This window comes from Diceros bicornis, chromosome 3, assembly GCF_020826845.1.
Source record: "Diceros bicornis minor isolate mBicDic1 chromosome 3, mDicBic1.mat.cur, whole genome shotgun sequence".
Lineage (NCBI taxonomy): Eukaryota > Metazoa > Chordata > Mammalia > Perissodactyla > Rhinocerotidae > Diceros > Diceros bicornis.
Window position 1 is genome coordinate 14,953,474 of NC_080742.1, and position 26,996 is coordinate 14,980,469.

General features: G+C 36.9%; 2 protein-coding genes across 2 annotated transcripts in view; one reads left to right on the forward strand and one right to left on the reverse strand.

Annotated features, from left to right (window-relative positions):
- The window catches only part of LRRC17 (leucine rich repeat containing 17), an 86,566-nt gene extending 72,449 nt beyond the window's left edge, over positions 1–14,117 (reverse strand). The window contains exons 1-2 of the mRNA XM_058523919.1: positions 14,055–14,117; positions 12,786–12,911 (exon numbers count right to left, since the gene is read on the reverse strand). The gene's annotated coding sequence lies outside the window, so the exon portion shown is untranslated. The remainder of the gene's footprint in view (positions 1–12,785; positions 12,912–14,054) is intronic.
- Positions 1–26,996, forward strand: part of FBXL13 (F-box and leucine rich repeat protein 13) — a 200,511-nt gene that overhangs the window by 154,635 nt on the left and 18,880 nt on the right. The window contains 1 exon segment of the mRNA XM_058570378.1: positions 15,327–15,410. Coding sequence (XP_058426361.1) covers positions 15,327–15,410 — 84 coding nt within the window.

The window sequence follows — 26,996 nt, forward strand, 5'->3', positions numbered from 1 at the left end:
GCTAACCAAAGTATAAAAGGGAAGATGACTTGTGAGGTTAAGATACATTTTCAAGGACATTGTACAAGATAGATTATCAGTGATTTTAGAAAAAGGATGTCTTAATTGAGATAAAACATATTTCCAAGTATAAGTTTTGTTCTTTATTCCTAAAAGAATGTGGTAGGCAGCACCAAACAGAGCAAATCTTTCAGAAAGAAACATACAAAATGTAAACACTGATTTACACAAAGAAAAATAGATTCCATCCAAGAATTCTGAGAGTGTGCCAGCAAGATAAGAGAGAACTGGGTCCATGAGAACAGATAAATTTTATAAATAGACTACTCATTCATTAACGAATATTGATTCATTGTCAACTATGTGTCAAACACTATGCTAGGTTGTGGGAGTGCTAAATTTACAGACATAGTCCTGGTCTCAAGGTACAGTCTAGTGGCAAAACACAACAAGAGTAACAATACTACATAGCTAAAAAGTTACTAGAGGCATGAATACGGAGTGTGGGTTCGCATCCCGGCTAGTGCCACCACACTATGAGACCTTGGGCAAGTTACTTAACCTCTCTGTGCCTTCATTTCCCTTTCTTTAAAACAGTGAGGATTAAATAAGATAATGAATGTGAACTGCTTAACACAGTGCTTGGCACATGGTAAGCACTCCATACATCTTAGCAATGATTTATTCAAATTATGACATAATGAGGTGCATTTTCTGTGATGGAGACATGTGCACTGCATCTTGGCAGCATGGATGCATTGGAAAGTGAGTGCTAATGTCTCTATGGAGGAGTCAGGTGAGGCTTTTCAGTTCTGAGGTGCAGCTGAAAGCTTCAGTTAGTGTTTGTGAGGTACAGGAGAGACGGACATTCTCAGTGAGGGAAGAAGCCAGTGGGAAGACATGGAGAGATGAGAGAGCGTTATGTGTTGGGGGATCCAGAGGTGACTTTGTATTGTCAGAGCATGGTCTGAGAAGATAGGGGATATGGCAGGAGATAAGGCTGGAGAAAGAGGTGGAGGGCAGAATGTGAATGGCCTTGAGTGCCCCGCAAAGCAATTCAGACTATATGCTATATGCAATGGGAGCCACTGAAGAACTCTGAGTAGAAGGCTTCATACAGATTTGTGTACAGAAACATAACAGTAAGAAAGACCTGTTTAAGAAAGGGTGAGCTATTGCAATGACAACTAAAAATAATGAAGCTTTGATAGTGGTGGCAGAGGGACACGTACGAGAGATATTTAGGAGATATATAGGTAGGGCTTGGTGATTGATCAGCTGGATATGGGGAGAGGAGAAGACATAGATAATGCCCAAGTTTGTATTTGGTAAATTGTGGACATGGTGGTACCATTAACCAGGAAAAGAACCTAAGAGAGGGATTAGGACTTGGAGACAAGATGCTGATTCCGTTTTAGATACATTTAATTCTAGTACCAGCAGACATCTCTCTACACTATGGGCCCCTTTGGTCCTGGGTGACAAAAAGAAGACAGACACCTATTTGACTTTTGGAATTTTCATTTTTGTTTTGTTTTGTTCCTCAGTATGTCTGGCAAAAAATCACAGAAATTAGGTACATTCCAATTCAAGCATTATTGAAAGCAGAAAATTTATGCAAGGATTTTCAACCACCCCTGCCCAACAATTCTATCCCTTCTATTGCAACAACTTACACCCCATTTTATCTTCAAAAAAAGCAGCAAGAGGGGGCCGGCCCCGTGGCATAGCAGTTAAGTGCGCGTGCTCCACTGCTGGTGGCCCAGGTTTGGATCCCGGGCGCGCACCGATGCACCGCGTGTTAGTCCATGCTGTGGCGGCGTCCCACATAAAGTGGAGGAAGATGGTCACAGATGTTAGCTCAGGGCCAGTCTTCCTCAGCAAAAAAAAAAAGCAGCAAGAAAGAAGGCTTTTTATGTTTGCTGACTGTCAGGGACCTTTTGTTCTTTTTAGATTTTCCATGATCTAAATCCTCAATAATTACGTCAGAGTTCCCAGTCATCCTAGACTCTTGGGTACCCCATTCCATCTTATTTCATAGAATATGTTTTCTAATAGCCTATATTCAAATATCAAATATCTTAAATTGTATAAAGGGTCATAGAAGTTGTAAAATGCACAGGAAGGAGCAATGTACATAAATCAAAGAAAAATCCATCATGAGCCGTTCACCTTTAACCAGATTCCTCACTGAAGCTCGCAGAAAGAGCGAGTAGGAAGAACCCATTGAAACTTTGTGGTTTCCAATTTGAATACTAGTCCTCTGAAAGTAACAGTGCTGAGTTTGAGGTGCTTATGGCACATTCAGGTGTCTAATTATCAATCAGTAAACAAGATCTGGAGGTCAGGAGAGAGATCTGGACTAGATCTAGAGATGGTTGAAGTGGTTGAAACCATGGATGAGAGACAGAAGGAGAAAAAGGTCAAGTTCAAAGCTCCAGGAAACACCAGTACTTATTGGGGGAATTTGGAAGATGAATCCACAAAAGACACTGAAAATGAACATCCAGAGAAGTAGGTGAGGAAGAGTTCAGAGTGTGTCATGGGAACCGAGGGAGGTGGTGTTTGAAAAAGAAGACGACTGTCAGAAAGCTCAGACTTCACAGATGAACCGAGTATTATGACGATAGAGAAGTATCTATCAATTTTTGTAAAACAAAATTGTTCATCTATCTATATACTTGTGCATGTTAACATTCATAGCTTAAGATTTTGCTTGAATATTTGTGCTTTTGTGCTATTATAGTTTGGAACAGACAGGAAACTGGCCAGAACTGTTGTGGGTCTGTGTAAAGGAATTAAAGCATGGTGTTAATATTTTATATAATTCCTTGTTGATATACAAAAAGACTTAATAGGGATTCATGTATTGATTTTTCTCCAGTTATTCTAAATTATTTTTCACAAACATTGAGAAATTGCATTCATTTATTCATTCTTTTCTTCTTTCTTTTATACATATTTATCTAGTTTCTACTACATTTAAGGCAGCAAATCTAGGTTTGATTGTAAAAACAGGAATAAGACAAGCAGACTGCCCTAAACTTTTTGTTTTTTCTGCATTTCTCAATTTATTTTGGTGATATAATTTTTAAAAATTATTATTTTTTTATTGAGGTAACATTGGTTTATAACATTATACAAATTTCAGGTGTACATCATTATATTTCAACTTCTGTATAGACTGCATCGTTTTCACCACACATGTGCCCCTTTGCCTCTTTTGCCCTCCCCCCAACCTCTTCCCCTTGGGTAACCACCAATCTGTTCTCCATATCTATGTGTTTGTTTATTTATCTTCCACATATGAATAAAATCATACAGTAATTGTCTTTCTCTGTCTGACTTATTGTGCTTAGCATAATACCTTCAGGGTCCATCTATGTTGTCACAAAAGGCAAGATTTCATCTTTTTTATAGCTGAGTAGTATTCCATTGTATATATATACCACATCTTCTTTATCCATTCATCCATTTATGGCCACTTAGGTTGTTTCCAATTCTTGGCTATTGTGAATAATGCTGCGATGAACAGAGGGGTGCAAATATCCTTTTGACTTAGTGTTTTCCTGTTCTTTGGATACACATCCAGAAGTGGAATAGCTGGATCATATGGTAGTTCTAGTCTTAATTTTTCAAGGAATTTCCGTACTGTTTTCCATAGTGGCTGCAGCAGTTTACCTTCTCACCAGCAGTGTATGAGGGTTCCCTTTTCTCCACATCCTCTCCAACACTTGTTATTTCTTGTCTTTTTAATAATAGCCATTCTGATGGGCATGAGGTAATATCTCATTGTAGTTTTGATTTGCATTTCCCTAATAATTAGTGATGTTGAATATCTTTTCTTGTGCCTGTTTGCCATCTGTATGTCTTCTTTGGTAAAATGTCTGTTCAGATCCTTTGCCCATTTTTTAATTAGGTTGTTTGTTTTTTTGTTGTTGAATTGTATGAGTTCTTTATATATTTTGGAGATTAACCCCTTATCAGATGTATGATTTGCAAATATCTTCTCCCAATTGGTAGGCTATATTTTTGTTTTGTTGATGATTTCCTTTGCTGTGCAGAAGCTTTTTGGTTTGATGTAGTCCCATTTGTTAAAATTTTTCTTTTGTTTCCCTTGCCTGAGCAGACATATTCAAAAAGATACTGCTAAGATGGATGTTGAAGAGCATACTACCTATGTTTTCTTCTAGAATTTTTATGGTTTCAGATCTTACATTTAAGTCTTTAATCCATTGTGAGTTAATTTTTGTGTGTGGTGTAAGATAATGGTCTACTTTCATTCTTTTGCACACAGCTGTCTGGTTTTCCCAACACCATTTATTGAAGAGACTTTTCTTTCTCCATTATATGTTCTTGGCTCCTTTGTCAAAAATTAGCTGTCCATAGATGTGTGGGTTTATTTCTGGGCTCTCAATTCTGTTCCATTGATCTGTGTGTCTGTTTTTCTGCCAGTACGATGGTATTTTGATTACTATAGCTTTGTAGCTTTGTAGTATATTTTGAAATCCGGGATTGTGATACCTCCAGCTTTGTTCTTTTTTCTCAGTATTACTTTGGCTATTCAGGGTCTTTTGTTATTCCATATAATTTTAGGATTCTGTGTTCTATTTTTGTGAAAAATGTCATTGGAATTCTGATTGGGATTGCACTGAATCTGTAGATTGCTTTAGGTAATATGGACATTTTAACTATGTTAATTCTTCCAATCCATAAGCACAGAATATCTTTCCATTTCTTTATGTCTTCTTCAGTTTCTTTCAACAATGTCATAGTTTTCAGTATACAGATATTTCACCTCTTTGGTTAATTCCTAGATATTTTATTCTTTTTGTTGCAATTATAAATGGGATTGTATTCTTGATTTTTCTTTCTGCTATTTCATTGTTAGTGTATAGAAATGTAACTAATTTTTGTCTGTTGATTTTGTACCCTGTAACTTTACTGTATTCGTTAATTATTTCTGAATAGTTTTTTGGTGGATTCTTTAGGGTTTTCTACATATAAAATCATGTGATCCACAAATAGTGACAGTTTTACTTCTTCCTTTTCAATTTGGATGTCTTTTATTTCTTTTTCTTGCCTAATTGCTCTGGCTAAGACTTCCAATACTATGTTGAATAAGAGTGGTGAGAATGGACATTTCTTGTCTTGTTCCTGTTCCTAGAGGGATAGCTTTCAGTTTTTCATTGTTGAGTATGATGTTAGCTAGGGGTTTCTCATATATGGCCTTATTATTTTGAAGTACTTTCCTTCTGTACCCATTTTATTGAGAGTTTTTATCATAAAAGGGTATTGAATCTTGTCAAATGCTTTCTCTGCATCTATTGAGATGATCATGTGATTTTTATTCTTCATTTTGTTAATGTGGTGTATGACACTGATTGATTTGCAGATTTTGAACCATCCCTCCATCCCTATATGTGTAGGTGTATGATCCTTTTAATGTATTGTTGTATTTGATTTGCTAATATTTGTTGAGGATTTTTGCATCTATGTTCATCAGTGATATTTGCCTGTAATTTTCCTTTTTTGTGTTGTCCTTGTTTGGTTTTGGTATCAGGGTAATGTTGGCCTTGTAAAATGAATTAGGAAGCATCCTGTCCTTTTCAGTTTTTTTGGAAGAGTTTGAGAAGGATAGATTAAATCTTCTTTGAATGTTTGGTAGAATTCACCAGGGAAGCCATCCGGTCCTGGACTTTTGTTTTTGGAAGGTTTTTGATTATTGTTTCAATCTCTTTACTAGTGAATGGTCTATTCAGGTTCTCTATTTCTTCTTGATTCAGTTTTGGGGGATTGTATGATTCTAAGGATTTATCCATTTCTTCTAGGTTATCCAATTTGTTGGCATATAGATTTTCATAGTAGTCTCTTAGTATCCTTTGTATTTCTGTGGTGTCCATTGTAATTTCTCCTCTTTCATTTTGGATTTTACTTATTTGAGCCTTCTCTTTTTTTTTCTTAGTGAGTCTAGCTAAGGGTTTGTCAATTTTGTTTATCTTTTCATAGAACCAGCTCTTAGTTTCATTGATCTTTTGTATTGATCTGTCTTTTTAGTCTCTATTTCATTTATTTCTGCTCTGATTTTTATTATTTCCTTCCTTCTACTGACTTTGGGGTTCATTGGTTCTTTTTCTAATTCTGTTAGGTGTAGTATTAGATTGTTTATTTAAGATTTTTTCTTGTTTCTTGAGGTAGGCCTGTATTGCCATAACTTCCCTCTTAGTACCACTTTTGCTGCATCCCATAGATTTTGGTATGTTGTGTTTTCATTTTCATTTGTCTCCAGGTGTTTTTTGATTTCTCCTTTGATTTCTTCATTGATCCAATAGATGTTCAGTAGCATGTTGTTTATTCTCCATATATTTGTGACTTTTCCAGCTTTTTTCTTGTAGTTGATTTCTAGTTTCATACCACTGTGGTCAGAAAAGATGCTTGATATGATTTCAATCTTCTTAAATTTACTGAGACTTGTTTTGTTTCCCAACATATGGTCTGTTGTTGAGAACATTCCACGTGCACTTGAGAAGAATGTGCATGCTGCTTCTTTTGGATGGAATGTTCTACATATATCTATTAAGCCCATCTGGTCTATTGTTTCATTTAAGGCCACTGTTTCCTTGTTGACTTTCTGTCTGATCTGTCCATTGATGTTAAGTGGAGTGTTGAAGTCCCCTACTATTATTGTGTTTCTGTCAATTTCTTCATTTAGGTCTGTTAATAGTTGCTTTATAAACTTTGGTGCTCTTGTGTTAGGTGCATATATATTCATAAGTGTTAAGTGCTCTTGGTGGAATGTCCCTTTTATCATTATATACTGCCCCTCTTTGTCTCTCATTGTCTTTTTTATTTTGAAGTCTGCTTTGTCTGATATAAATATCGCAACACTTGCTTTCTTTTGGTTGCCATTTGCTTTGAGTATCATCTTCCATTCCTTCACTCTGAGCCTATCTTTGTCTTTAGAGCTGACATGTGTTCCCTGGAGGCAGCATATTGTTGGATCTTGTTTTTTAATCCATCCAGCCACTCTGTGTCTTTTGATTGGAGATTCAATTCATTTACATTTAGAGTGATTACTGATATATGAGGGCTTAATACTACCATTTTATCTCTTGTTTTCTGGTTGTTCTATATTTCCATTGTTTCATTTTCCTTGTGTGTCTGTTTGCCATTTCAGTTTGGTGGTTTGCTGTGATGTGTTTCTTAGTTTCCTCTTTTTTTTATGTTTCATGATTTTGCTCTGAATTTTTTTTTTTTGTGGTTACCAGGAGATTTGTATAAAGATCTCATAGATGAGATAGTGCTTTTTCTGCTGATAGCATCTTCATTTGCCATGCAGGTTCCATCCTTTTCCTCTTCCCCTTCTATGTTTTTATTGTCACAAATTATCCCTTTCTGTATTGTGAGTTTGTTACCAAATTGAAGTGGTTACAGTAATTTTTAATGCTTTCTTTCCCTTTAGCCTTTATGTTATAATTAGGTGTTTACTAATCTAGTCTGGTATAGAGTTGCAATTTTCTCATTCTATCTATCTGTCTATCATCTTACTAAAAGCTTTGTATACCTTTGCCTTTTTGTTTCAGGTAAGAGAGCTCTTTACAAAATTTCTTGTAACGTGGGTCTAGTGGTGATGAACTCCTTCAGCTTTTGTTTATCTGGGAAAGGCTTTATTTCTCCTTCATATTTGAAAGATAACTTTGCTGGATAGAGTATTCTTGGTTGACAGTTTTTAATCTTTCAGTATTTTGAATATATCATTCCAGTGTCTCCTGGTCTATAGAGTTTCTGCCCTAAACTTTTTATAAATCTTTTTCTCCCTCAGTTTTTACCTTCTTTTGAACAGGACATTTTGTTTTTGTTTTGGCCACTTGCTTTCCCAATAGATTGTAGCAATTTTTATTGTCATCAGCAATCAAATAAGTATGGCAGCCTTACACTCATTCACCAATGTTGGCTGTTTTAATTTCAACAAAATAGATAGGAATTAAAACTTCATTATTTGAATTTGCATTAAAAAATTCTAGTAATATTAATAATTTTCCTCTATATTTGCTTATCATTGCAATTGTATTTCTTCTTATGTGAATTTTCTCTTCAGATTCTTTACTCATTTATATATTGGGGTCTCAATACTCCTGCCAATTTGTATGAACTCCTTATAATAATGTAGTTGTTAATCATTTGTCACATTTTCATATTTTATCCATACCTTTACAATGACCTATCTTACAACTATGGAAGAGAGATTTTACAATTTTAATCTTGAAAGCCCACCAGTTACTGCTTATACAGACTATTCAAGAAAAATGAATTAAAAATTGGACAAACTATGCAAGCTTATGTAATTTTATATAGTTTTTTTCAAGAGACTGTTTGTTTAAACATACGCAGGACAGATTACAAGGTTTATTTATGCTTATTTACTGTTCTGGTATGCCTGTATTAAAGTGTTGACAGTTTCCAAACTGAAACATACTATAAACAAGGATGATTTGTAACAATGTGGCTGTCAGATAAATTACATTATGTTTTATTCTAATGTTAATATTCCATAATGTCTAGACCATCTTTCCAGACTTTTTCTGAAAGTACAGTGTCTCAGAAGAAAAGTCATGTGCAAGTTTTAAAGAATAAATCTTACTTTCAGAATGTTAAGCTCTGTTTAACAAGGTTTCATCCACTTAAATTTCATATATAAAACATGGTTTGTTTGTTATTAAATTATGACCAAATATTCAGTCTTATAATGGGGCAAAATATTGGTGTTTTTGTTTTCCTCAGTGTGGCATCTTATGCCAACAAATAACATAATCATACCAATCAAAACAGTAACTCCATTTTGAAAATGTACCCAAAAGGAATTTGCGAAAATTAAAAGATTGTTAATAGGTAACACAAAAAATTAATTGGGATAGTTAATTGTTATGTCTAAAATAATCTTATTTTATTCAAAGCACCTCCAAAAATACTCAGCAGATTTAAAAGGAAAGGGTGATAGAAAAAACATTTAAATGAATATCAGCTAATAAATGTAAAAGGAAGGATAGAATTAGAAAAATCAGCATTTTGCAACTCCCAATGAAATAACTGATTTAGGCAAGGTTAACCAATTAATGCTAAAACCACTGACTTAAAGATTGTTGGGAAACAGAGTATTCATGTAGTCTCAAAGAATCACATCCCAGATTATTTAATAAATAAAAAGGAAAACTATACCTCTAATGAAGAGATCTGGTAGTCCCCACCTGAATCAAGTGACTCAGTAGCATCACCAGTAGTGGGACAACCTGACATATGTGCCTCCTAATGGGATGCAACAGCACCTAGGTAGTATTCCTGAAAAAATGTTTATCTAGATCTAATCATAAGGAGCAATCAGACAAATCCAGAATGTGGGACATTCTATGTAATGGGTGGCCTGGGATCTTTAAAAGTCAGTGTCTTGAAAGACAACATTTAAAGAAAAAAAAGGCTAAAGAGACATGACAACCTGTCTTGACATGAGTACAGCCATGTTTGGCCGCTCCATTGACTTACAGCCACCAGCACAAAAAGAAATATAAAAGCTGCTTTCTGCGTAGTGGGAACTGGCCCTTCTCCCACGGAGAGAGTTGCAAGTTGTAACATTTCAAGGCTCTTGGAGCGTCGTAGCACGGGATGGACTGGCCATCTGTGCCGGGCTAAGACGATAACCAAAGAGAACAATGCACGTACACAACTACTGGGCTGGGACGTTAGCCAAGGGGCTCAGTGCACGTATGCCACTGATAACCATTTTGTGCATGGGAACACTAGATGCTTGCTCTGCAAACTCTGTAACTACTTATATAAACTGCTGGAGACTGAGACCCGGTGAGAGCTCCACCTGTGGAAGGGACACCTTGCCCAGGACGTGTGATCATTGCCCAGCCGTGTTGATTGACAGGACTCTCCCGGCAGTGGGGAGTGGATATTGTGAGTAATTGATTTGATGTGAAGTAATTGTTTTGATATGAAGTAATTGATCTGATGTGTTCTCTTTTCGGTCAACCTGGTGTTTATCTTTCTGGTTGATTTGTGTCATTTCCCTTCAGTCGATCTGGTGTTTCCCTTTCCGATCCATCTGATGTTTTTCCCTCTTATTATATGACCTATTCGGATCTGCTGCTATCTCAGCCGATGTGGATGTTTTCCCTTTCCAGTCGAGCTGGTGTTTTTTCCCTCTTATTATTTGACCTATTCGGATCTGTTTGCGGACTATCGCCTTTACTGTCCTCTATATAATAAAATATACCTTCAGTCCATTTGTTTGGAGTGGAAAGTGTCTTTTACATCTCCGATCAAATCCCCGAACCTCTCATAACACAACCAAATGCAATGCATGAACTCTGACTGGGTCCTGGATAAAAAACAAACTTGAATATTGACTTTATATTAGATTGTATGGTATTACTGTTAATCTTAGGTATTATAATACTATATATACATAATACTATATAGTATCATAATACTATATAGCTACATAGGAAAATGTCCTTATTCCCAAGGAGATGCATACAGAATATTTCGGGGTAAAGCATCATAATATCTAAAACTTATTTTCAAATGCTTCTGGGAAATTTATATTCATTGTACCATTCTTTGAACTTTTCTGTGGATTTGAATATTTTCAAAATAAAGAGTTGAGGGAGGGATGTTTTATGTTTATGTTGTTGATATTCTAAGCCTAGAGTAGTATGACTCAGCCATATAATAAGTACACACATAACAAACCATTCCAACACTTGGTATCTAGTTCATTGCTGATGTCTAGCTACATCAGCTAAACAATTCCAGATGTAAAACTGGGGGGAAAAGGAATAGTTTTCAAGGATTTGTCTGCTCCCAAATGTCTTGTGCACATGTATCTGTTCCTGGCAGTGTTCAGTGTTCCCTCCCACTACTCCCAGTGACCCCAAACTGAACTACTTCACAAACAACTCATTTCATTTCCAAATGAAGTCTTTGTTCATGCTGTTTCCTCAGCCTGAAACACTGTTCCTATTATTTTCCTTGTCAAAATCTTACTCAGTCTTTAAGGCTTAATTCAAATTCTCTTTCCTGCATGAAAGTCTCTTCAAGACCTCCATCTCTTCCTCCAAGTGGAAGCAATCACTCCCTGCTCTGTGGTCCCTATATCTCTCATGAAACACATCTTTGGTTTTTTTTGCATTATGGTCACTTATGTACCAACTCATACTCCCTGGAGAGGGAAAGTTTTATTTAACTCTGTTGTGTTGGATGAAGTCCAAATTCCTTAGAATAATGTACAAGACTCTTGTGACTTGGTGCCTGCTTCTTTTGAGTCTTATGTCTTGACACTCCCTTCAATGGACCTGATACCAGAGCCATAATATAAAACAATTTCTAGGGACTTCCGGGCCCCTCAGATCCAGGTCCCTCAATTCCATGGCCTGTGAAGGAGTAAAGTGCTCCCCAGGATTCTTGTGAATTCCTGGGCCTTGCATTCTCATACGTTACTCGATTCTTCAAATATTTACTTATATTCCTTATAACTATATTAATTTTAGTTACCTCCTGCAATCCTGGTGACTTTTCCAGGCTACCACACCAGCTGCTTTCCTCTGCTTCACCTGATTACAATTTAGCCCCTTCTTACACTTTGGGAAATAAAACCAAAACCTTTCCTGCAAAGCATTCGTGAGTTTGGCTGACTTTTGAAGGAGATGAAGGAGTATTTACATTTTCAGGATGCTACAACTTCCCTGAAAAGTAAGCATCCACCTGCCCTTTGCCCCAACGAGGCCCAGTCACTCCATCTTGTTGGTTCCTCTTTCTTCCCTGGTTCTGTCTCGTCTTCTCACTCTCCTCTTTCCATGCCTCCCAGAAGTAAAAGCTTGGCATCAGCCAACCCAAGTACTTGTATCCCAAGTACTTACCAAGGTATTAAGCAAATAAAAAAACAAAAACAAAACTCCACAGTTTCCTCTTTAAGAGAAATTCTTGAGGTAGCTCTTCAGCTAATTTTTAAAAAACCCATTATAAATCTATTCATGCCATGCTGTGTAGTTCCCTACACATGCCATACTGTTTCATACCTTAATGCTTTTGCACATTCTGTTCCTTCTGCCTAGAATGTCCTTCCCTCTATAGTTTTCTTGGCAACTTACACTTTTCCACACATGACTCTCCTCCATGCGGTCTTCTCTAATCCACAGTAGCTGGCCTCATCATCCCTCTTTGGTACCACCACTGTGCACAGTATTTACCTTTCACTGGGTTGTAACGATGCATTGTACATGTCTGTCTTCCATGCTAGACTGTGGGCTCCTTGGAAGCAAATGCTGCACCTCATTGACATTCATACTCCCAGTTTCTATCCCAGCCTGACCAATATAATACAGGCTAAATAAATATTTATTAAATGAACAATGACTTAAGAATGAATGAATTATGCCCAGACTTGAGATTTAAGATTTTCTAAAGGTATAAAGAAAGTCTTTAAAAATTTGGAACCATCACTTGTTTTACAGAACACCTTCTAATCCAGAGCATTTATGAACCCCATGGTGCCAAGTAGAACATTTCACCTAGCTGGCTCTGATATTCTGTAGGTCATTAATCTGAAAAGATTATGAGTCAAAAAGCCATTAAAAAATGAATCCTGTTGACTGGAATCGTGTATTTTACTTGTTCAGAGAAGCTGGCCTCCCATAACGAGCACCAGGCAGTTCTCAGTGGAGGCCTTGTTTCCTCCAGCTAGCTTAGATTTGTTGCTGCTCAGTTACAAAGTTGTGCTTACTTACAGCAGCAAGGCCTTATGATAACTTGTCCAGCACATGAATATGATGACATCTCTTGCTTCCTGTCTTGCTAATAGATTGGCCATCCAGGGCTGAGCAATTTCTGTATTCATCTTGGACTGAAGGATGCTGTAGGAAATAAAATAATTTGTATTTAGTTATTCAATTATTACATCAATCAATTCAATTTTCACAAACATGTTTATTGAGATATAATTCACATAGTATAAACTCACCAATTCAAAGTGTACAATTCACTGGTTTTTAGTATAATTGATGGAGTTGTGTAACCATCACCACATTCCGATTCCAGAACATTTTCATCACTCCAAAAAAAAACCTCCTTCTCGTAAGCAGTCACTCCCCATCCCTGACCCACCCTCCAGCCGACCCTAGACAACCACTAATCTACTTTCTATTTCTAAATATTTGCCTATCCTGGCCTTTTCAGATAAGTGGAATCATACAAAAGATGGCCTTTGTGTCTAGCTTCTTTTACTCAGCACAATGTTTTGAATGTTCTTCTATATAGTAGTACTCATCAGTACTTTTTTATTGCCAAATAATATTCCATTGTATGAATATAACACATTTTACTTATCCTTTCACCAGTTGATGGACATTTGGCTTGTTTCACTTTTTTCTACTATAAATAATGCTGCTAGGAACGTTCGAGTATAAGTTTTTGTGTTGACATAGGTTTTCATTTCTCTCACTGTATTCCTAGGAGTGGAATCGCTGGGTCACGTGGTAACTCTATTTTTAACTTTTTGAAGAACTGACAGACTATTATCCAAAGTGACTGGACATTCTCATCAGCAGTGAATGAGGGTTCTAATTTCTTTACAATCTCACCAACACTTTCTATTATCTGTCTTTTTAAGTATAGTCATCCTAGTAGGCGTGTAGTGGTATCTATTGTGGTTTTAATTTGCATTTACCTAATGGCTAATGATGTTAATTAATTCAATTTTGAGGCACACATTTTAATGAACAATTATAGTGATGAAACAGCATTTTATTTTAATGTTAATTAATTTTTAGTGATTTTGAATCAAGTGGTAAAGATATTATAGGCTTAAATGTCATACTTAGCAAGTGTACTTCATTTCCAGCTCATCTTAAAAAATTCTAACTTGGCTAGATAAAAGTAAAAAAAAAAAAGGTGAAAACTTCAGAGATAGTTTCATAGGACAAATTCCCCACAGGATAATAAAATGTACTCAGCTACTATCAAGTATAGGGCAAAGAGACAAACCTTGCATCTCTTACTTGATATTTTTGTTCAAACAATTTGACTTCTATTGAGGGAATATCTAAATTCCAATGAATAAAATAGCATCCACTCTGGAACCCAGACCACATGTGATGGCTCCACAGGGTTCGGTCATTCTTTGTTTTGAAGCAAGGACGTAGAAAATATGTGTTCCTAGCAAAAGAATCCAGATTTACAATAAAATTAAAAGAACAAACAGAGTGATTTTATTTTTGAGTGGTATACAGAACCGTGAAAGGAAATGAGAAATTGCGGTTTAAACAGTGGCTTCAATTAGGAGGAATTTCAAGCACTTTTTTCCCTGATTTGGATTTTTTTTTTTTTTTGAAAAATGAAAGGGTCTAATATGTGCATCAGGGGAAAACACGGGATATATTTGCATAACCCATTTTCAATTATGGTCAAATATTGTATTTAAGATCAATAAAATGTAAACCAGTCCTGCAAATAAAACATAAAAAGGACAAATCCATATACCATTTCTGGTATTTTCCTTGCCAGCCAGCTCTGAGACAATAGGATGAGAAGAAACTGCTCTATCCTCCTAGTCTACGAAGCAGATCTTCTGAAATTATAAAAGTAATGTGATCCTGAATGCAAAACAGGAGGGTGGCATCTGTAAGGCACATTAGTCAGTTCCTTATCTGACTGTTATACCAGTTTAGGGGGAAAGTAGTAAGAAATGGGACAGAAAACCGCATATAAAAAAATTTAAACAGCTGAAATGTGCAATCTTTTTTTTTTAATAAAAAGAAACAAAGCTTTTAAACTGAAAAAGAAGTGAGCTATTGATGAATGATTATCTATCTATAGGCCTTTATACAAAAATATGTTCCCTCTCTCTTCAAGCAATTAAACATCATAAAATGAGCTAAAGATGTATAGATTTTTAGGTTAGGCATAAATAAGAATTTATTGACTCATAGATTCATTAGCCACATGAAGTGTCTTCAAAATAAAGTTGTAAGTTTAAAGGTCTTTAAGATTTGTTTATGTTGATCCAGATAACATTTACCTGGAAACAGGTGGCAAGATAAAGAGTTTTCTGGCTCTGAGATTCTGTAACACTGTTTGCAAAACGTTAGAGACTACCTGAAAGTTTTATTTAATGATGTTGCCTAACCAAAGTGGTTTTATGATTTGTTAAGTGTAAAGAAATGTAAGACAGAAGTGAAATTTTTTTAGTTTGCATAAATGGTTGTTATATAAAATATACCTTCTATATTAAATTATAATCACAAAATGACCTTTATATTAAATATTTTTAGAGTTTGATGATACTTTCCGGACATAAAAAATTAAAGGAACTCTCTCTATCTGAGTGTTATAAAATCACCGATGTTGGAATTCAGGTAAGATAATTAATGTCTTCTGTTAAAGAATTAAGATTGAAAATTAAGCACAAACTGAATAAACTTTGTAAGTCACAGGAGAAAAAGAAGTGGATTGGAAATGTAACAACACATATGTGATCTTGGTTGACCCAAGATCAGCTCCTAGCTTTCAGTCAGGTCTCCACAGCCTAGGGTGACTGAGAGGATTTGTTTTCTCATTTTTCCCATCTACTCTCTCCCTTCCCAGTGTCAGACTTATAGGATACAGGGGGATAGGTAGACATTTTACTTGGAGAATGATGAAATGCAATGTGGTAAAAGTCTTCCCATATAAAGAAAGCATTTCTGTAGGTAGAAATGTTATATATCTAACCATGAAAATTGGGAAAGTTTGAAAAATTATACCAGGTACTTAACAATTAGGAACTTAAGTTGCTCAAACATAGTGGGCAGCATTCTTTACCAGAATGGAAAGCATAAGATAAGTAATTGGTTAGGATGAGTGATTATGTGCTCAGCTGGTACTTTAAGAACTCATGAGACAGGTAAATTTCCTAGACCTGGTCTTGAGGGATGTGCATAAAGTAGCTATTGTGAGCAAGCCAAAGTAAAGTTTATCACAACATTAACCATCTCAGTGTGCTTTTAAGAGAAGAAAAACCAAAATCATATGTCGTACATGTTTTGAACTAGGGCGAAATCTGGTTACCTCCTAGTAAATCATGGAAGGTAACATTTTTAAAGGGAACCAATAACCTAAGAATGTGGAAACTGTTCAACATGTTGGAAGCTCCATATAAAGTGTCACGAGAGTTCAAAACCTCAACCACTTATGAAAACCTGGGGCTAAACTAGGAAAAAATTAAAAAAAAAAAGGAACTCTCTTACGAGATATAAGGATTTATCCCACAAGAGGAAAGATAACCCAAGTAATGGCTGAGAAGTCCACAGAGCATGGCAAATTTGCAGTTGTCTCCCATGAATTTGAAATGTACTTTGCAAGAAGTTCTGACATGACTAATAGAAGAGTGTCAAAATATTATCTAAACTGGTGAGCCACAGAGGCTGCCTGATCAAATAGTGCTCTAGACTTTAGCATAGAATTCTAGAGTTCTGGAGCTGAAGGAATCTTAGGACCATCTAAACCAACTCCCTAATTTAAAGGTGAGGAAATTAAGACCTAGAGGGCTTAAATGACTGGTCCAAAGTCCTATGCCTTCTCAGCAAACTAATCTAACTACAGTTTTATGGAAATGAAGAGTAGAAATAGAGAATTGCTATTCTAAATGCTTGCCTGACAACATGGCTTAGTGGGGAAAAATTGTTTTCAAATTATTTTTGCTCTATTTCATTGTGTCTGGACAATGTAATGGTACTTAGGGAAAAATGTAACACCATTAAGAAATCTCCTTTAAGAGGCATTAGCGTCAGGTAATGCCAATGTGTCCCTATTTCAGACCCTGGGTAAGGTTCTAACAAGTTCCTAAGGAATCTGCCCGGTAATATATTCAATTACATAAAGAGTTAAAAGGAACAAACACTATCCTTCACAACAAAGATCCCACAGAGGACTAACAACTGCCATATAGGACAAGACTGTAACTCTACAATAACAAAAAGGGTTACAAAAACATTTAGATGGGGGCTGGCCCAGTGGCGTAGTGGTTAAGTTCACACACTCCACTTCGGCGGCCTGGGGTTTCACAGGTTTGGATCCCCGGGCACAGACCTACACACAGCTCATCAAGCTGTGCTGTGGCGGCGTCCCACACACAAAATAGAGGAAGATTGGCACAGATGTTAGCTCAGGGACCATCTTCCTCAAGCAAAAAGAGGAAGATTGGCAACTGATGTTAGCTCAGGGCCAATCTTCCTTACCAAAAAAAAAAAAAGGTTCCTCTAAGGTTAAACCATGATTTACCTATTGCAGTTCATTTAAGGGTTAAACAAGCATTCACACAAAACCTTATCCATGAATATGATCTAGACAGGCCTTCAAAAGGTCTTTGACAAGGTAGAAGAACAAAGGTTATTAAAATAAAACAGTTAAACATTAACATTTATAATATTGGGTTATATTTTTTATATAGTGGTCAATCACATTTGACCAATAACTGCAAATCATTCAGAAGTATTGAAACCTATCATGGTGATACATGGCCTCTTAACATCCATCACTTATTAATTTTTAAAATGCTCCTTAGGATGAGAAAGTGCTGACCGAAGTCTGAGGCTAAGTATCAGGAAGCCAGTGCTTTTTGCCATTTCTCTTTAAGTCTCTTTGGGTTCCAGCCATTTTTATTTTCACTCTTTGGAACCTGCAAATTACACTGTTTTTAGGTGCTCTGAAGATTTTAGATGGAAGTATTTACCCATATGCTAACTATAGGATCATATAGCTGCATTTGGCATAGCTTTAAAAAAAAGTAAATCTTTTAAAAATTGGTATTTATTTTCAGTGATCTAAAAGAGAAAATTAAAAAGGGGAAATACGGAGCATGGAAATATAGAATTATTTAATTATTAGTTGCACAAGATCAGCTATTCTATTCCAGTTCATGCAAAAAAATTTCTCTGTCTCATCACTCCTCTTTTTTAGCTACCTGCTTTTGGAGTGTGTGTGTGTGTGTGTGTGTGTGTGTGTGTGTGTGTGTGTGTGTGTTGCAGCTTTTAACCAGTTTTACCCCTCCCAAGGTTCCAAGGTTCAAACTTCTGGGCATGTGGTAATCTTTCTCCTCCTTGCCTCCTCCAGCCCAATTATTAAGCCCCAAAAGAAAAGAGACAAAGAGAGGGAGGAGAAAGTGACACATAAGCCAATTTCACAATTCCTTATCTGGATTTACAAAAGAGAGGGGAAGAGGGTAATAAGGTGATTAAATTGAGATGTTTAGCTTACCCACAATTTATTGGGAATTCTGTTTCTTGTTACTTACAAAAGGTAACTAGAAGATTGGAAACTTATATTCTACATAGTGATTTAATGAGAAAAATGAAGAGATAAACATTTTTACCCTGGTTAAGTTTTGCAAGAGTCATGAATATAATAAGAACAAAAAATTACCTCATTTTAGTGTTTTACTGGAAACACAGCACATGGCAGATTGAGTGTCTGGAGCCTCAGATCTACTGACATTTTAGGATCTGGTTTTAATTACTTTCTCCAACTTCAGTTTTTTCTGAGAACATTAGACATTCAATGGTCATGTTAAACTAAAATTATCTGGTGCTCTTGAAAGGCACATGCATTTTGGAAGAGATGTTTGATACAGTCGTAATAGAGCATTTCTCAAGAAACCTTTCCCTTGAGCGTTTTATGAATTTAGTTAAATAACAGACTATCAAGTTTGGCAAAAGAATTGGTTTAATCAGGATATTACAGTACAGATAAATTGGAAAGTCTGTCTTATTAAATTGTTTGGATAGAACCAATAGAATAGATCCAATTATTTACTCCCTTAACCTAGTTTATATTTCTCATTCCCTTCTTGGGAATCAAGTATCTATAAATACATTAATGTAATATCCATACATATAAATGAGCATATTTTTCTTTACGTGCATTATTTGTGACTGAAAACCTTGTGGCTAGACAAAAATTTTTATTTCAGTGTTAGTAGATTGAGATGGTTGTTAAGAAAGCTTATTAGAGAGGGGAAAATCAGCTTTAGTTATGACCCACCACAAGGACTTACACGTGTGTATGCAGTGAAAAGTGTGCATATATGTGTGTTTACATGTAAATGCATTATGTATAGTGTATGTGTGCAAATTAAATGTGTACAAGTTTTAGCATATATCAGACTACATATGTTTACATGTAAATATATGTAATTGCATATCTACATGTCTAGTGTGTATAAACTAAATATATGTACACATCTTAGTGTATGTTAGATTACATGCATATGCCAATATGTGCATATATTTATTATGCCCAAATTGTGTATAGAGATACTATAAGAGTATATATTTCTAGGCTAAACCAAATAAATGGTGGTCAATATTCAAAGCAAATAATAAACATTAGTCTGTAAAGAATTATCTTTTTGTTTATACTTTAAAAATTAAATATTTAAATATATAATTAAATAAATTAAATATTTAATATAGCTTTAAAAATTAAATAGCCATGTAAATACAAGGCTCTTTTTCCTATGGATGTGTGTGGATTAGCTCTCTGATAGCAAAGGCAATGATACAATAAAACTGGGAATGTGGGCCTGCCATCAAAAGTCCTAATTTTTGTCGTGATTCTGCCTCTTACATGGCCATATGATCTCCAGCTAAGGAAGCTCCCCTCTAGTCCTAGTTTGCTGAGAGTTTTTATCATGAATGGGTATTGGATTTTGTCAAATGTAATTCTGCAACTATTGATATGATATATGATTTTTCTTCTGTAGCCTATTGATGTGATGGATTACATTAATTGAGTTTTGAATTTTGAATGAGCCCTGCATACCTAGAATAAATCCCATTTGGTTGTGGTATATAATTCTTTTTGTATATTGTTGAATTTGATTTGCTAATATTTTGTTGAAGATGTTTACATTTATGTTCATGAGATATTGTTCTCTCATGGTCATTTTCTTTCTTTTTATCTATATGTGGTTTTGGTATTAGAGCAATGCTGGTCTCATAAAATGACTTAGGAAGTGTTCCCTTTGCCTCTGTTTTCTGGAACAGATGGTAGACAATTAGCATCATTTCTCTCATAGATGTTTGGTAGCATTCACCAGTGAAGCCATCTGGGCCTGGTGCTTTATGTTTTGGAAGGTTATTAACTGTTGATTCAATTTCTTTAATAGGTAATAGTCCTAGTCAGATTATTTATACCTTCTTGTGTGAGTTTTGGTAGATGGTTTCTGTTAAAGAATTGGTCCATTTCATCTAGGTTATCAAATTTGTGGGTGTAAAGTTGTTTATCATATACCTTTATTATCCTTTTAATGACTATTGGGTCAGTGATGATAGTAATTCATGTCTTCTCTTTTTTTTCCTCTTAGTTAACCTAGCTAGAGGTTTATCAGTTTTATTGATCTTTACGAATAACGAGCTTTTGGTTTAGTTTATTTTCTCTGTTTTCCTGCTTTCAATTTCACTGATTTCTGCTCTAGTTTTTATTATTTCTTTTTTTCTGCTTACTTTGATTTAATTTGCTCTTCTTTTTCTAGTTTCCTAAGGTGGGAGCTTTAATTGATTTTAGATCTTTCTTCTTGTCTAATATATGCATTCAATGCTATAAATTTCCCTCTAAGCACTGCTTTCATTGAATCCCATAAATTTTGTTGTTTTATTTTCATTTAGTTCAAAATATTTTTAAATTTCTCTTGAGATTTCTTCTTTGACCTATGTGTTATTTAGAAGTGTGCTATTTAATCTCTAAACGTTTTGAGATTTTCTGGCCATCTTTGTTATTGGTTTCTAGTTTAAAGCCATTGTGATCTGACAGCATATTTTGTATGATTTCTAATTTTTTTGTTAAGGTGTTACAGAGAGTCTAATCATTTTGTTAAGGTGTTACAGGAGTCCTATTTGGGTGGTGGTAAGGTGTGGGAGGAGGGGACATATTCTATGTTCATATGATTAGGTCTCAGTCTTTTAACGGGCCTGTGCCCCAGGACTGTTGTCTTTACAAGTGCTTCTCACCCCTCTCCCCACCTCCTGCCACACTTAGGTAAAACAAGAAGGTTAGAGGGGGCTGGAGTTGGGCATTTCCATTACCCTGTATTGGATTGGCTCTAGTAAAAAGCCATGTTGGTTAGGCTCTGGTAAAACAATTTCCCTTGAGGGCAGGCCTTTGTTAATGAGAACAGCTGCTCTTGAGATGTTTCAAAATGGTTACTTTTCCCCTCTGTTTGTGGGAAGCACAAGCGGATTTTTCTCTGATCTTCAACCTGAGAACTTAGTAGGCCTCCTGGAGATAAAACTCACGAAAGTATGGGGGCTCACCTAAGGCTGGGCCTCCAGGAATTTTTCTCTCAAGCTAATCTACCGTCAGTTCCAGCAGTTAGTCAATTATCCTTTAAATGTTCCTACTGATACTGGTTCCAGCCACAAGCTTCTGTACCTAGTAATCCCTGATTCTCTGTATTTACCTTTCTCTCCAGTTTTCAGGGTGGCAGTTTGCTCTATGATCTCAATTATCTGATGGATCTAAGAAGAGTTGTTGATTTTCAGTTTGCTTAGCATTTTTCTTGTTTTGAGGACGGGAGTGATAAGTTCCAAATTCTCATGATAGACTGGAAACTGGAATCTGGAACATTATTTTTGGATCTGTGTGTGCTGACTGAATCAATAGCATCCAAAAGGGATGACAAATGTAAAGCAGGCTCTGAATCAGATCTTGAGAGCCCAGGAATGAGGTCAGAGAACTGTAGGGCTCAGGAGACAAGAGCAGAGAGCTATAGGTGAGCTGGGCTGGTAGGCAGCCATTGTTGGTGAGCATTGCACCTGTGGCTGTCATGAGCTTGCTCACTTTGAGCTCTCTCTCTTTGAGTGTACAGCCTGGTGGGCTGGCTGTGCTCATATAGATAGAGCCTGTGGGCTGCCCCACAGTTCAGGTACTTTGGTCATGTCCATTCAGAAAGATTCTTAAGCTTCCTTAGTATAACATAAGGATATTATTTGCAGTCACTGAGTTAGGAAAAACAGATGATTAAGTTCATCTTAGATGAGTAACTCCATGCCTTCATGGAGACCATATTCCAACTGTCTGAATCAGATTAATTAATTTTGTGAAAATGTGACATCTATCTCAGTGATTGAACTGAAAACATTTGGATTGAACTTTCTGTGTAGTGGACACTGAGATAATGTGTTTTTTGAAAACAGAAATCATTAGAAAATTTTTAAAAATGATGAGGCTAGGTCTAGTGGGATAGGCAGACTTATCAACAGAAAAAACCAGTACCATGTGGTGATTGTTAGCTAACATTAATTTAGCACCTACTACATGCCAGGCACTGTTCTAAGTATTTCCCAGGTATTAATTACATACCTTCTGAGGTAGGTAATACTATTAATTCCATTTTACAGATAAGGAAACTGAGGTTCAAAGAGGTTAAGAATCTTGCCCCAAGTGATGAAACAAGCAAGCACATGAGCTAGGGTATAAAATGTCTAATTCTGGAGTGACAATTCTAGCCATTATGCTGTAATAAAGGAAGTTGTGCAAGGATTCAGTTCAGGTATCTACTCCAGCATGGGAAAGCTTATCTGTTGGAAAATCACTTTAATAAGAAATGTGGAAGTTAGATGGAAGGGCAGAGGGGAAAGAGACAGCTATCAAGATTAAAGGTGACCAAAAAAAGATTAAAGGTAGGAATATAAATTAAGAGGTTTTTTTATTATAGTCCGAGGGAGAGAGGATAGCAGCCTGAACAACGGCAGTAACAGTGAGGCTGGAGAGAAGGGAATAAATTGGGGAACATTTAAGTAGCAAAAGCCATGAAACTGTTGCGAGTTTGGTTGGGGACAGGGTGAAGCCATGGTTAGGGATAATCTCCATGCATCTGACTTGGCTGCCTGGGAGGCTTGCGGTACCCTCATTTTCAAGCGCTTTCCCATAACCAAGTCAGGTAGCCAGGACTATGAACTACCAAGTCCTATTCAGTATTTTGGCATTTATTGTTGCACTTTCTCTTCCTGTGAGTGATTTTGTCTGTGCTTCTTCTAAGCTGTCTTCACCGCTCTACTCTTTTGTGTGTGTGTGTGAGGAAGATCAGCCCTGAGCTAACATCCGATGCCAATCCTCCCCTTTCTGCTGAGGAAGATTGGCCCTGGGCTAACACCCATGCCCATCTTCCTCTACTTTATATGGGACGCCGCCACAGCATGGCTTGACAAGCGGTGCGTCGGTGCGTGCCCAGGATCCGAACCTGCGAACCCTGGGCCGCTGAAGCGGAGCGTGCGCACTTAACCGCTGCCGCACTGTGCCGGCCCCACCCCTCTACTCTTATGACAGAGACTTTTAAGAATCCTCTCTCTCACTTTCTCTATCCATAGGCTTGTGGCAGCTGCAGGCAGGCTAAGGGAGCTCTGTTGGAATTTGTTTCTGTTTTTACTCTACTTATAGGTAATTTAAATGTTGTAGTGTTCTCTGTCTCCTAGTAATGATGAATGAACTATGAATGTCTCCTAGTAAATCACTCCTGTGCAGTTTTCTTTGTTCTCTCTGTAGATTTTTATGGTTTTCAGAGGAGGTGAAGATTAAGACTTAGATAATTGTCATTGTTCTTCACACCCAACATGGCCTCCTTTATCTTTTATGAATTATGAAAAAAGTGTCTCTAACAGAGATGGATATCTGCTTTTTAAAACTCTGCAACCAGAATGCAGTGGGTAGTATTTATAACTACATAAGAGAAATAAGAAGCATGAGGTAGTGGTTCAGCCTCATCTTCTCTCTTGTGTCTTTTCTATCTAGCTTATGGCTTATAGTCTTCACAAGCTAGTTTACTGAGATCATCATTGATGCATTTTAAGAGCCTAGTTGTAGCCTAAGTCAATGTCATGTTCTCTGATGATCACAAGGGTATCTGACAATTTTTGTTTATGGGGTATAAGTAGCACTAGAGATGCTAGAACTGCTACTTCCATCATTGTTCTCTCAGGGTACATTCTTTTTTGAGACCCTCAATCTTGCCCTAACTGCTTGGACACTTGAGATAAGTTCCTTTTCTCTTTTAATCTTCGGTGTGTTTTAACCTCTTTTACCCATTCTCTTGGGTTACAAACTTTTTATTTTGATTTTTATTTGACCTTTAGTTTAGTAACAGATTTATCTTGATTTACAAATAGAAAGGGAAGTAGAGAGGAAGGATCAAGGAATAATGGACTGGGAAGGGTGGCCATGTGGGGCAAATCACGAGCTACTTCATAGCTGGGAGAACAGCAGAGCAAGATCCACTGCTGTTCATTTAGCTTTCAGCCTGACCCAGGAATGTTCAGTAAGTCAAGTGGTTCTATAGATGTGGGTCTACTCCAGGCTGACTCCCCGGTGGGGACTGAGGGTTCAGGGTTCTCAGTCCTGTACCCTGGACTACCTGTGCTAGAGAACTGAAACCCTTACAACTAGTGCGGAGCATCTACATGGATACTCAGGTCAGAAAGGCCTAGGAGTACCCACCTCATTCAGCAACAGACCTATCTGAGTCCTCTTCCCCAAGGATAGCCTATGGCCAGCCTGTTCTGAATGCTTCTCTCTAGAGTGTAAGAAGAGGTGGATTCATTCTTGCCCTAACAGCAAGAACTGGATTACTCCCCAGTGATTCTTTTCAGATCTTAAACTCTTACTTTGAATCACTAAAATTTCTGACTAGTTATAAAATGTTGTTTATGTAAGATTCTCATCAATCATTCTCATCAGTTGATAGACTCCAACCCCTAGTGCTCAACTAAAACTGATTTTAGTGGCCTTTGACACACAATGACTTATAATGCCAACGATGGATTAGATGTTTGTCTCTACATAGCAACAACTTTTTAAAAAACCAACATTGATTTCTATTTGGTTTCCAAGATTAAGTCATTCAAGAATTGTCAAAGCATGAGATTTCAACAACTCTACCTCTTCTCTAGGGATGAAGTTATGTTTGTGGGTTGCAAGGGAAGCCACAGAGGATCTCTTTCCAAAATGGCCTTAATCCTTGGCCTTTGGTGCAGTGTAAGTTCTGAAGTCTTCTGTGTGGGGAGATGGAACATCCAGACATCTGGGACACTTCATCTCTCTGCTCAGGAAAATTCTTGACCTCATCCAATACTCCAGGTTACTATTAAAAAATAATTGACTAAACTGTCTGTGATGAAGATCCAAGAAGGTCCCAGGTTCAGAATCATTTTCCAGGATCTTGGGAAAGGGAACTAAGGAATTTCTCTGGTAGAATTAAGAAGGAGGTAGCTGATGGGGCCAGCTCCATGGCATAGTGGTTAAGTTTGGCATGCTCCGCTTTGGCGGCCCGGGTTTGGATCCCGGGCGCGGACCTGCATCACTCGTCAGCCATGCTGAGGTGGTGACCAACATACAAAATAGAGGAAGATTGACACAGATGTTAGCTCAGGGCTAATCTTCATCACCAAAAAAAAAAAAAAAAAAGAAGGGGGTATCTGGTACCTTGTAGAAAAAGCAACTCCCACAAAACCTGGAACAAGAAAGAGCTTTGTTACAGAAATCTGTGCCTCATGGCTATCCATGCCAAGAATGGTCTCTTAGAATTTATAACAGAACAACATACTGTTAAGAGACCTAAGGCACCTGGAATCAACCGGGAGTCATAGACAAGATCCTACCAAGATACCTAGGCATTATTCTCTCTTCAAAGGCTGTGAGCAAAAGAAATAAGCTCAGCATTCTCTGTTGCTCCTGATACTAGTGTGTTTCTAATTGTAGAAACAAATCAATAGAATTAGAAATTTGCCAGACTTCAAAGGATGTGGAATTTGACAGCTTGTTTCCCATAGTTTGTAAGGTTCCAAGGGATACTGGAGTCATGGGTACCATGTTTTCTTGGCTGAGAAATAGCTGCAACTGAGAACACCCCATGCCAGTCCTGGCTTCTTGCCCACTCTCACTGGGGAGAACCATTCTCGAACAACTGAAGCACTTGTTGGACTTGCTAAATGAACACACAGGTCTGTTATTTTCATGTTGAGCATCCACAGAGAAGAACTATAAGAGAATACATTGAAAGGAAGATAATCCTTTGCAGGCCTCTCCCAACCTTTAAGCTGCTCCTGGAATATTAGTTTATCCTATGTAAGATGAAACTTGCCAAAAGTTAAACAACCTGTCAGGTAGTTTGAACACAACAATAAAAAGATAGGAAAAATAAACATCAGAATCCCACTGTCCTGCAATAGTATGAGTTTCTTTTGCTTCTTAAACCTAAGTGGCCAATCTGTTTTCCATCTCTCTTTCATGCAGCGTGCCTGGGCTTTGCTCAGTGTGCCTCACCTGACATGAACTGAGTGCCTGTGGCATGTTTCACAGGAGCTATCATTTCTCCATGTTATGACTTCTAATAACCCTCTCTATCAAATTCCAGTTAAATTTTGTGTACAGTATTTTCTCATCCCAAAGCCTTTCTCATGTTGAAGGTGGTGAGGTGGTGTTCTCAGGTCTTAAACAGCAGGTGACATTGTTGCAGGATCTCTCCGGTTCCACTGCTGACAGACAAAAGCCAGCATTTGTATAGGGTGTTATGTCTGCCAAGTGCTTTTGGAGTATACATTTTCTTTCTGTCTTCCAATAAGCCTGTGAGATAGGTAGACAGTTGTTTTCATTCTCCTCTTATAGATGAGAAAACTTGAGGGTAAGTAACTTGCTCAAGGTCACAGATACAACTTCAGATTCCAGGCCCTTTGTTTTTCTACTAGACTGCTAGCCTCCTTTGATTATATCATCTCTTATTCCATTACGCCCAAAATGGGAGATCAAAGCAGCACTGATGGTTCATGAACTCATTATTTCCTAGAGATCCTTAAATGGAAGAGGTCACAGGAGGATGGTGTAACTTTGTCCTTAGAGTAAAAATTCTGAGTTGCCATTTTCTTGGGAAAGAATGAGAAGGAGAACAACAAGTGGGGTGGCTGGCTGTGCAAACAGAA